This window comes from Xenopus laevis, chromosome 5S (genome assembly GCF_017654675.1).
Source record: "Xenopus laevis strain J_2021 chromosome 5S, Xenopus_laevis_v10.1, whole genome shotgun sequence".
Classification (NCBI taxonomy): domain Eukaryota; kingdom Metazoa; phylum Chordata; class Amphibia; order Anura; family Pipidae; genus Xenopus; species Xenopus laevis.
Window position 1 is genome coordinate 92,566,038 of NC_054380.1, and position 12,592 is coordinate 92,578,629.

General features: G+C 38.2%; 1 protein-coding gene across 25 annotated transcripts in view; it reads right to left on the reverse strand.

Annotated features, from left to right (window-relative positions):
- Window positions 1–12,592, reverse strand: part of LOC108718075 (disks large homolog 1) — a 129,137-nt gene that overhangs the window by 63,116 nt on the left and 53,429 nt on the right. For 2 of the 25 annotated variants that reach the window (XM_041564825.1, XM_041564823.1), the window contains exon 1: window positions 10,790–11,424. The exons of 18 other annotated variants lie outside the window; for them this stretch is intronic. In XM_041564825.1, coding sequence (XP_041420759.1) covers window positions 10,790–11,023 — 234 coding nt within the window. In that variant the 5' untranslated portion in view covers window positions 11,024–11,424. Of the gene's footprint in view, window positions 1–10,789; window positions 11,427–12,592 lie in introns of those variants that run through there. 5 more of the 25 variants (XM_041564827.1, XM_041564820.1, XM_041564824.1 and 2 more) reach the window with 5 other exon arrangements.

Sequence of the window (12,592 nt, forward strand, 5' to 3'; positions counted from 1 at the left end):
CACTCACGGTTGTAGTGAAAAAGGTATATCTTTTATTGGAGCATTACAAACTACCCCACATCAACGCGTTTCGGTTCTCTCAGAACCGTCGTCAGGATGCACCCAGTGGTCGTCACATGATGTATAAATACAAACATCCACCAATCAGTGTGAAGTGTCAATTGAAAATTCATGTCAGTGAACAAGCTCATCGTTTAAATGTCAATCACAATTACAATACTCATTGAAAACATATGCATAAGTGATAAAATCGTATACAAAGTGTAAAAACGTGTTCCTAAAATTGTCATAAAAAAGCACTGGTGCTGGTGAACCAACCAAGCCTCATCAACATATGGGCATGTGTGTTAAAAATTATTTTACATAACTAGAGGTTTTTAATAAACTGGGTTGTCATGGATGCCATGGAGGAATAGCCACAATCTGGGGTAACAAATAATCGAAAAATTAACATTTAAAAAAATAACATTTGAAAAAATAGTGTCGGTAGAGGCTTAAATAGCAACAATGTTGCATAAAAAGCCCAACCGACCATTTACCTTAGAGTGTACATCAATGCCAAAATGTCAATCAAGTAGGTTTGCATCTATATTTATGCTGCATACAAGATGCCGCAAACCAATATTCATATCGAACTTTTACTTTGATCCAAACTTCTGAAGGTTATTTAGAGAGGCATTTTGCATGGATAGGCCAATTCCTGCGGTCATCCCCGCAACCCAGTTTCTAAAGCAACATTACACGTATAAAAACAATTGTCAAAAAAATTATCAAAAAAAAATTGTGACAAAGTGTCACCATTAACAATGCTAGACTCTTATAGGACCCTCTAATGTCTCCGACCATTGTGAAATTAGAGGAAAAACTAGAAAATTAAAAACTTATGTTGACAAAAATATATAGAACTGGTGAAATCTGTATAAAGGATGGACAAACATATTATCTAAATGAAGCAAGCCAATGAATACATCTCATTAAGGCCCCTCGGGGCAACTGTCTCGAGAGTCCTGATCCACATGGCCTCTTTTTGCAGTAGTATTCTCCCCCTGTCACCTCCCCGTTTAAGTGGAGGGACATGATCTATTAATACACATTTAATGGAGGGGAGTGAGTGTCTATGGTTGGCACAATGTCTAGCAAGTGGAGTATCGGCTCTCCCAGAGGTCAGGGCAGTACGTATCGTGGATCTATGGTTGTTCATGCGGATCCGAAAACTTGTGGTACATTTCCCAACATAGTATAAACCGCACGGGCAAATAATGCAATACACCACAAATTCTGACAAACAATTGAGCCTGTGCCTGATTTCATACCTCCTGCCACTGTGTGGATGGGAAAAATGAGAACCCGTTAACAAGAACCCACATGTAATGCATCCACTACACCTAAAACAACCCAGCTTGTTGAACTTCAGCCAGGACTGTGATGAGCTGGTGTCTCGATCGCTCTGCAAGTCTGTGACCATCAATATGTCACGCAGGGCCCGACCTTTGCGATAAGCACATCGCGGTGGTTTCACCTTAGTGAATGGTAAATTATTATCCATTTGTAGTATGGGCCAATTTTTTCTAATGGTGGCACCTACATCCTTGCTTATGGGCGAAAAATTGGAAACGAAAGTCAGGATCTCATCATTGTCTGACACTCCTGAGGTTAACTCAGATGTACCTCTATTGTCATTTTTTAACGCTTTCTCCAATTCTCTGTCTAGAAACTCTCTTTGATATCCACGCTGTAAAAACCTGTCGCGCATCTCATACGCCTGTTGCTTTGCCAATTCACAATCTGAATTATTTCGAAAGACTCTTAGAAACTGTGTGTATGGTATTGATCTCAAAATCGCGGGTGGATGAAAACTGTGCGCATGCAACACGGTATTTCTGTCGGTGTCTTTACGGTATAATGTGGTGCCCACCCCATTGGGTCTGCGAAAAATTCGTATGTCCAAAAAATCAACTGTATCCCGGTGGAAAGTTAGTGTGAACTTAACCGGTGTGGTTAGGGCATTCAGCTCGGCAACAAAACTTTGGAGTCCAACATGGCTCCCCCGCCAAATCAAAAGTATATCATCGATGTACCTCTTGTATAGAAATAATTGATCAGCGTATCTGGATAAGATATGCTCCTTTTCAAAACCGTCCATAAATAAATTGGCGTAAGAGGGGGCCACGTGGACCCCATAGCCGTGCCTGTCAGCTGTAAATAAAACTTATTTTCAAAACGAAAATAATTCCGGGTAAGTACCAACCTTCAGAAGTTTGGATCAAAGTAAAAGTTCGATATGAATATTGGTTTGCGGCATCTTGTATGCAGCATAAATATAGATGCAAACCTACTTGATTGACATTTTGGCATTGATGTACACTCTAAGGTAAATGGTCGGTTGGGCTTTTTATGCAACATTGTTGCTATTTAAGCCTCTACCGACACTATTTTTTCAAATGTTATTTTTTTAAATGTTAATTTTTCGATTATTTGTTACCCCAGATTGTGGCTATTCCTCCATGGCATCCATGACAACCCAGTTTATTAAAAACCTCTAGTTATGTAAAATAATTTTTAACACACATGCCCATATGTTGATGAGGCTTGGTTGGTTCACCAGCACCAGTGCTTTTTTATGACAATTTTAGGAACACGTTTTTACACTTTGTATACGATTTTATCACTTATGCATATGTTTTCAATGAGTATTGTAATTGTGATTGACATTTAAACGATGAGCTTGTTCACTGACATGAATTTTCAATTGACACTTCACACTGATTGGTGGATGTTTGTATTTATACATCATGTGACGACCACTGGGTGCATCCTGACGACGGTTCTGAGAGAACCGAAACGCGTTGATGTGGGGTAGTTTGTAATGCTCCAATAAAAGATATACCTTTTTCACTACAACCGTGAGTGCTCCTGATTGTACCTATATATATATATATATATATATATATATATATATATATATATATATATATATATATATATATATATATATTTGCTTTTCTCCTCTGTAGAACAGTAGCATACATTTTCTGGTGATGGCAAAATAATTCTTTGGGGTTTTTTTAATATCTAAAACATTTTAAAGCAAATACAGACAATGTGTTTTCACCATCTGCGAGAAAACCCCTATGTGCATCCTTTTGCCCCAAAACCACTGTGCATGGATAGACCTCTTAATGCTGAGACTGGATGGATTTTGGCTAAGAAATGTAGAAGTGAATATTTAAATATAACAAAATAATTTTAAAAGCTGTTTTTTTTTTTAAACCTACTTGCTGCATTAGTTTTGCCAAAGGCAAAAGCCATGGCACTAATTGAAATTATACACAGAGACAGCTAAAATCAAATAAAAAGCCCTGTTATCTAGCATATTCAGGGCCTGGGGTTTTCCAAATAAAGGATCGATCTGTAATTTGTAACTCCATACCTCAAGTCTACTAAAAAATATTTAAATGTTAAATAAATCGAACAAAATTATTTAGCCTCAACTAAGAATTTATTATATCTTGGGATCAGGTAGATGGTACGGTTTATTACAACAAAGAAAAAGGAAATCAATATTAAAAATCTGATCAAAATTAAGTCTATGGGAGTTGGCCTTTCCATAATTCAGAGCTTTCTGGATAACAGATATAGCCTAGAATTGTGGAATATGTTAATAACACAAGATATACCTGTGGATGTACTCTAAGTAAAACCAAGGATGCAGTTTAACAGTTTTTACATTTTAAACGTGTGGTTCATCTTTAGATTAACTGTTATTATGTTATAGAATGGCCAATTCGAAGTAACTTTCCAATAGGTTGCCATTATTTATTTTTGATCGTTTTTGGATTATTTGCCTTCTTCTAACGCTTTCCAGCTTTCAAATGGGAGTCACTAACCCCATCTAAAAACAAATGCTCTGTAACGCTACAAATTTATTGTTACTTTTTATTACTCGTCTTTCTAATCAAATCAATGCATGGTTGCTGGGGTAATTGGACCCTAGCAACAAGACTGCTGAAATTGCAAGTGGCAGAGCTGCTGAATAAAAGGATAAATAACTCAAAAACCACACATAAATAAAAAATGAAAACCAAATGCAGATTGTCTCGGAATATCACTCTCTACTAAAAGTTAACGCAAAGGTGAACAACCCTTTAAAAGCAGAGCATCGGGCAATATTACAGTTCATATACCAATCAATGATACATTTAGTGGGAGTTGGTGGAGGGCAAACAATATTGCATTTAAAGAAATATAAGCACTATGAAGTACAACACATTTATCTAAACTGAACGCAAGTCATACCTTCACAAATGAATAGCTTGACCAAGAGTCATCAGACCACCAACCACTCGTAGCTTTGAATTTGCCAGTACTTCTGGTAGGACTCTTTTTCACACTATCTCGCAGGTTATTAAATCTACCCCGATTTTTAGACGATACAGGCAAGGTGGATGAGCTGTAAGACCTCTGCATGCAAACTGCCTGTTGATACAGCTGTGCTGGAGTATGGTATAGCCTGGATTGCATTTCTAATGTTGCATTTCGGTAAAGGCTAGCCATCTTCAGTCCTTGTAACAGGGTGTCTGGTAACACCACTTTGCGATTAAAACAGTATATATAGGGGGAAAAATTGCCGTTTACTTCAAACAAAAAACACCATGCACAGCAATGAGTTGAGGTAGCAGTGGAGACAAATCCAATTTCATCCTGTAGTTCTTCCTCTCGTTAATTAAAAAAAGACCAATGGAACAACAAAGGACAATACTGTTTCTAGGCATGAATAATCAATTCTCAGTACAGATTATAGAGTGACTAACAAAGGTCAGAACACAAAGCTATGCCCAGATGAAGAAAGCTTTTTTGCGAACGAAAAAAAAAAATCAATCGATTTAGCCAGCACTAAAAGTATGTCTGACTCATTAACTCTCAGAACGCTACAACTGCATAGTGTAAACACACAAACATATTTACACTGTGTAAATATGGATGTGTGTGTGTATAATATATAGTGAATAAAGTACCCCCTCTTGTAAAATATAAGGATATTATCAGTAACCGAGGAGTTTCATGACCATATAAAAACACGAGGCCGAAGGCCAAGTGTTTTCATACAGGCCATGGAACTCTGAGGTAACTTCTAATATCCTCATATTTTGCAACTGGGGGTACTTTATTTATTATAATACACAAGTTTCAGTGAGTCATGTGACAGAAATGACATCAGAACTCACCGTTTATAACTGACATCAGAAAACACACGCACACGTTTATAGCAGTGTTACAGTTTATAAAAAGTAGGCATCTGCTACATCAACAAACTTGTTAAATCGTTATTATATTATTGAAATATAGTTTTATATTTATCGTTCCACAACTATTGGTTTATCCACAGCAAACAGGAGTGCAATAGAATGCGATGACTAAAGCAGTTAGCAAATTAGCATTTAGCTCATTTTAGCCCCTACCTTGGGCAGCCGCCTCATCTCTCCCTCTCATTTGGAAGTGTTGAATTGGCTCCTGCACAAACAGACTTGGGTGAATTTCGCTCAAAATGAAGAGGTGCCCAGTTCTTTTCCAAAATCCAGTCTGTTTATGCAGCCCACAGGAGCAGATTCAACACTTCCAAATGAGAAAAAGAGAGGAGGCTGCTGCCCGCGGTAGGGGCTAAAATCAGCTAGCTGATTTCAGCACCATTTGACCATAGCCTAAAGGGCTTGTAAGTTTTCGGTTACCCAGATACTAATGACTCTAATACAGAAGAAATTTCTCAGAGAGTTTTATGAATCTGACTTCTGTTGAATTTCAAACACTGTCTGACTGCTAGTGATGATCCACTATAGGACTTTAGGGCTATAACTTTTAGGGATTTTTTGCTGCTAGCCAGCTACAGAGAAGTTTCAAAGGAGCACAGTCCTATCCCCTAAAAATGTATATGAGGGTAAAGCTATCCAATTACGATGGTCTTCAACTAATGAAAACCCATAGTCTGGCTTTGGACCTGGAGTTAAATGGATAAAGTGTTTCAGTAATTTGTATCTCCATATCTTAAAGGGGTAGTTCGTCATTAAATTAACTTTTAGTATGATGCAGGCAGTGATATTCTGAGACAATTCGCAACTAGACTATTTTTTCAGTTATTTAGCATTTAGCTCAGCTTTATTTTGGTATCTCAGAAGATAGGTTGCTTATTTTCCCTAGAAACCAGGCAGTGGTTTGAATGAGAAACTGCAATATGAACAAGAATAGGTAGATAAGTAAGAAAAGGGAATGGTAGAAATAAAATTGTAGCCAAACAAAGAAATAGCTTTTTGGCTTCTGGGGTCAGTGACCCTTATTTGAAAGCTGAAAATATGCAAAACTGTTTTAGTACAAAAGAAAATGGAAGTAGTTTATTTTTTTTTTAATTGTATATTGGTTTTCCGGATGAGAGGTCAAAAATCAAGTGCATGGAATTAATGATTCCAGGTCCTTACCTGGTCATTCAGCAAGTGGAAAAAACAGAACTCAAGCCTTAGGTTATTTTGGCTACATAAATTGTAGGCCAGATTATAAAGGTTTGAGATTCCTTTTAATCTAACCTACAATGTGTGTAACCAAAATTCTCAAAGACTGTGGAATCATACTAAAAACATTTTCCACACAAAGCAAAGTCTTACCCCACATACTGTCTCATAAGAGACACAGAAAAGTAAATGCCCGATTCTAAAAAGGGATTAAAACTGTATAAAGAGTTTCTTCTGTAAATGCATTTTGGCCACATTTATTCCTTTGTTTTACTGGCCCTTGAAGCAGTTGTTGGGGGCAATGCACCGAATTTAGGATTCAGTCCATTAATCCTTTATGTTGTGCAGCTCTGGGAATGAATAGTAAAGGGCCTAAGGCCAGTACTCCTAAAATATAGCACACACGGATTAGCTCGTTTTTGCCAACTTCCACAGGTATGCAGAAAGTACTACATTTAATGGAATTGGCATAATTAAGCAAATCTGGAGCACAGTATGCATAAAAATCAGCCAGAAAAATTTGATTTTCACCATTTGGAATTTCCAAATCATTTAAACAGTGGTGTTCAGAAAAGTGTTTCTTTTCTACAAAAAGCAATAAAGACATTTGATCCGACAATGCAAACAACAACCAACTCACATAATTTTATCCTTGGTGACTCCATGGCAACCTACAAAGCGGTCTGAGACCTGCTTCCATGACAAGGTTATAGCATTAGCAGAAACCCAGAATAATTACACGCTATATAAAGTTATTACAGCCAACCTCAAAACATTTACTGAATGGAAAGCCAAAGTAAACATACTACCTGACTAGGACAGTATCATGTCTGTAATATGTATTTATTACAGACATGATAATCCGTGCCGCGCCGGATCAACGCTGCGACACCATGCGACAATTCTCTCTTACCTTATTTTTGTCGCATGTGATAATTCGCATGAGTTTTGTCACAGTGTGTCGGATCGCGACAAAATCGCTCGTGGAGTCCTACCCCGAGGGGGAAAAAATGTCTTTCCGTCACCATCCGTTTGTATCTTGTCGGATGAAGACGCAGCTAACTTACTAATTATATAGCTTACTAATTATATATTCCTTTTTTCTATAGCAGTCAAAACTGGCTATGATAGATACGTAGATAGACAGACAGACAGAGGAATAAAAAGTTATCAGAACTGCCACTTAATGCATTTGAAATAAAGTACACCGTATGTTTTTGGGCAATAATTTGATTAGATATATGCTGCATGATATTTTAGATATTTATGAAGAGTAAAATTGCCAACATCATGAAATGAAAAAACGAATGTAGAAGTGATCAGAGAAGCAGAAAATATTACAGTACATACATATGATTGGGTGGTTTTGTTTCACTACAAGCATATAGCAGACAGAATCGTAAATGCTGCAAGTGCAGCCATGTATTACCAGGAAATACTGCGTAAATTCAATTGCTATACTGTTGTTTGCCAATGACACCATTATGCCATCTACCAACTCATGATCAGAAAATGCCAGAGGCCACATACCATTCACATACAACCCCTCAGTTCTAATGAGTAGATTATAACACAGCGTTTGGCCTAACTGCACACAATCCAATAATTAGTCCTTCAGCGTGAGAAGTCAGATTGCAAGAAAATCAGTACTTAATTGGCCAAAAATTGCTAGAGGGACGAGAAAGTTTTATAAATAGAGGATTTGATTGATGTATTGCTGACATTGTACCATGGTACTCTATTATGTCTATTTTGAACAATGATGTTAGAGTCATATCTTTGAACACATAGGGGGAAATGTAATAAAATCCGCAAAGAGCAAAACTTTGTGAAGAAGAATTAACCTGTGGTAAAGTAATATTCTTCTCTGCGCTTTTCTAGCATTGTGAATCTTAATTGCGCACTGCAAACCTTTAACACCTGCTCTGGAGTTTTAATATTTTCTCGCAAAAAAACAATGCGATGGGGAAATTTTATTACAAAGAACAGATGGAGCTCTCACACACCTGTATTTATTAAGTCAATCCAAAGTAGCTTGGTGTTCAGTGATAGAGGTAACGGCAACCTCCAGATATCTGTAGAAAGTAAGCACACAAGACTGCTGCTGCAAGTAGAAACCTTGCAAAAGTTTTTTATTGCATACACTGTGAACATTCGCAAAGGCAATCTGGTCGCAAACTTTGTGAGGAAGTCAATGAGGTCTTTAATTAGTCAAAAATGGAGCAAAGGTGTTTGCGAACGTTTATTGTGCTAACTAAACATACTACATTCCCCCATTATCGTCACAATCTATAACACAGATTTGCTTCTCAATATGGCTTGACAAAGTTACTCCCAATTTACAAGTATATAGATATTCAAAGTCAAAAAGCAAGCAATATGGTAGCACCTACACAAATTAACAAGGCTCTTTTAGGAAAAAAAAACATATGGCAATGTTTGAATGAATATTATAAAATAAAGTGACTTTAAAACCTTTAAATAATACATGTGCTTATTTTAAGAAATGAGCAGCATTTTAGCTTTAAAGGGCACCTGTTATCTCAAACCAAAGGCTAAATAGAACCCGCACTTCGGTTGGGGGTAACAGTAGTTCCCCCCCCCCAAAGAATTGCCCCCTGCCAGCATTAGGACACTCGCAATTGGAGGGGGCCCCCAGTGCGAGCGGCCATGTTGGTGAAAGCAAATGCACAAATGTGCTTCTGACGCCACGCTCATTATGCATGTGTGCCCCAACATGAACTAAATAAATACTGGGAGTATTTTTTTAAATAAAAAAAAACTGTTATACCCAACCGGAGTTCTGGCTCTATTAGTCTACACCTTTGGTTGGGGATAACATTTTTGCCCAACAGGTGCCCTTTAAGGTTAATAATAGAAATTATTAAATTGTCTCAGTCTGGCCAGGTGCCCTTTTAAGGTTTTTACCATAAAATCATAACTCAGGAAAACAATGAAAACAAGATACTGTACTTCTAAATAGTGATATTAAATGGTTGGAGATTTATTTTTATCAATCATTTACAGGGGGTCCTCGAGTTACAAACGCCCGACTTACATACAACTCATACTTACAAACGGAGGCTGCATTTGAAACAATTAATCTATTTGTTTAATAAGCTTGCTGTATAAAAAGTGAATTTGTATAAAGCAGCACTTGCTCTGTCATCCTGCTTTTGTTGATAACCACCACATGGAATACATGAATATAAAAGACAAAACACCCCTTTGCTTCCTATCAATAAATAACAGTTAGAGAGAAATATAATACTGTACAAAGCTGCAATGTATTGAAATGCCTCTCATTCAGAGAAATTTGTGGGTCTTATTACAATAGAGGAGGTATTATGATCCAGCGTTAAAAATGGAAAGCTGAGAAAGCATTATTAAAAATGCATTACAAGCCAACTTGTTTTTACTTGTATTGTTATAAAGTTATTGATTACATAAAATTAAATTATTTAGTGTTACTCAATGGCAACTAAACCTACAGTTAAAATTATTTTTTAGCATGCCTTTGACAGAACTCTCAGCATCTTCTCTTGCGGTGATTGTTCTTCCCCCTTGAGTTTGGGCAGTAAATGAATCCTTTTACACGTTCATTAAATGTAAAATAATCTCATAAAAGGAGTAAGGAAGGCAAAGTGAAGGGCAGTTCTACAATTTCGTTGTCTTCTAAAGATGCTTGAAAGTTTACAGAATCTGATTTGAAAAAATAATCTGAAGAGAAAAACCATAACACTCTTAGCTCCGCACTCCTTAAGCTCCTCCTTATTTAACTTACTACTGCCCATAGTGACGTCAGATGGTGATCCTCCGTTAAGACCCCTACCTTATACAGCAAAACAAATGAATTGCTTTAAGGGATTGTAGACCCCAAAAATAACAGTTTGCATAATGAAGAATAATTTAATTGTAATAAAAACTTTCCAATACAGATTAATTATGGATTTCCTGTGTTTTGTTGTCTACAAATTTAAGTGAAACCAAAGACCCTGTCATTGCTAGCACACTGTTAACCTGACCTGTGCTAGGAAAATTTCCATCACTTAATGGTAATAAAAGTGCTCTTTATGCCCCAATCACAGACTTGCTACATCCAGGAAAAAATATATGCATTTACAATAAAACAAAGAAAGCACAAACATTATAACAAGTGCACTTTGGTGTTAAAAAAGGAGTCATTATTTAAAGTAACCCCATTTAAAATACACAGAGTATATCTAAAAGGAACTAAAAATGTCCCTACCAAGCAGTTATAAATGATATTGTTCCAACAAGTGGCTAGTTACCTGGGCGGAGCTGGCAGAAATGGAGATGCAGTCAATAAAGCTGTGTCTGCGAGTAAAAAAAGCCACTATCTGCTGCCATCGAGAGGGTTCCGGTTCAGCTCTAAGCTCATCTGAGGAGCCTTTCTTTGCCCAGAGCTTGTGTTTTGGGCCTACAGAGCTATGGCTGGAGCTGGTATTACCACCTCGGTTGTTGCGGGAGTACAGGAGTGTGTTGTTTCCAAAAATGTAATTCATCTCTGCAGCTCTGCAGGTGGTTGCCAGGCAGTCTTACTCCTCTAGCAGCTGCTGAGTGGTGACGGATCAGCAAGAACTGCAGACAGAATTACAGCAGCATCACATCCAAATCACTGAATAAAAATCCTGATTCCATTCCCTGTTCATTAATCTTGTCACACGGCACACTATACCTGCTCCATGTTTAACAAGGAGGGCTCACTGTTGTGCTACGTTCACAATGAGAGAAAAAATAGCAATCCAACTTGCTGCTCCTGCCCATGATGCTTTCCTTTCAAGTCTGCAGGGATCAAAGGCAGCTCCTCTTTTGTGTGCTGCTAACTAGGCAGCCTGAAGCCAGGAAGTGAGGTCGATGAGGAGCAGGTAGGATGCCAGACGCATTTCACTGCTGACACACACTTGGGGCTTCCTCATTTAATGCACTGGGTGGGGAGAGGCTGCATCACAAATTACCAAATTTTCAGTCACTGTCTGTTGTTAAATTCAATGACATTCTCACTGCAGGCATCAATTATACATAAGCATAGAGCAAACAGAGAAAGTAGACTCTGATTGATCCTGATCACAGACTATTAGTTAAGTGTTTTCAATAAAACAACAACAAAAATCTCCCAACTGAGGTTTCTCATACAAAAAAACGGACGATATTCCTGGAACAGTTACATTAGCATTGATTTCTTTGCTCCTGTTAAGCATTTTCAGAATAATAATCTAATGGTATGAAATTCACCATAAAGGCAATTGGAGACTAATAAACATCCTGAGAATGGAGAATTTGGGGTGAGAATTCAAAGGGTTTATTTCGAAGGTGAACATGCGGTATCAAAGAGTTTTTAAAAAGCACGTGTTTGCGCTGTAACTTGCTAGAGGACAAGCTATTGTCGCGCTGTTACAAATATATGGGCAAAACATTCATGATTGAACAATGGGGCCCTCCATCTCTCCACTGTAACAACACTGTCCTGGGTTCTTGAATAGTAGACTCAGTTTTCCAGAGCTCATCAAACGCAGTTATAGTTTGAACAGCTCCACAGGCCATTGCTCTGTCCTGTCCTGTCATTGATCTGACAAGGGCAGAACTCTCGTACCAAGTTACAGGTCAGGCCTTAGATATGTTACTTACTGTGAGTTAAGTGTACCTGTCAGATCATAGACAAGCGGGCAGAGTTCAACTGAAGCAGTCACAGCATTATGCTGGGCATGGGGTCACTTCTTTAAATGTCCAACACCATGAAATGACAGCGAAGAGATAGAGAGGGCACCTTATGCAGCAGGCAAACCAGTGATAGGAAAAGTCTCCTGCACAGAGGGATTAACCTCTAAGCTTTCATCAGTGAGAAATAGGATTTTAAAGGAGAAGGAAAGCCCCAGGGCGCAAAACCCCTCCCCCCCTCCCCTGTGTTGCCCCCCCTCCCTCCTCCCCCCTGGCCTACCTGTCCCCCTGGGCAAATGCCCCTAACTTGTTACTCACCCCTCTGCGCAGGTCCTGTCCACGGAGTTCACAGTCGCCATCTTCTCCCACGCGCGTCTTCTTCCTGCTCTGACCGGCGTCTTCTGGCGCATGCGCAG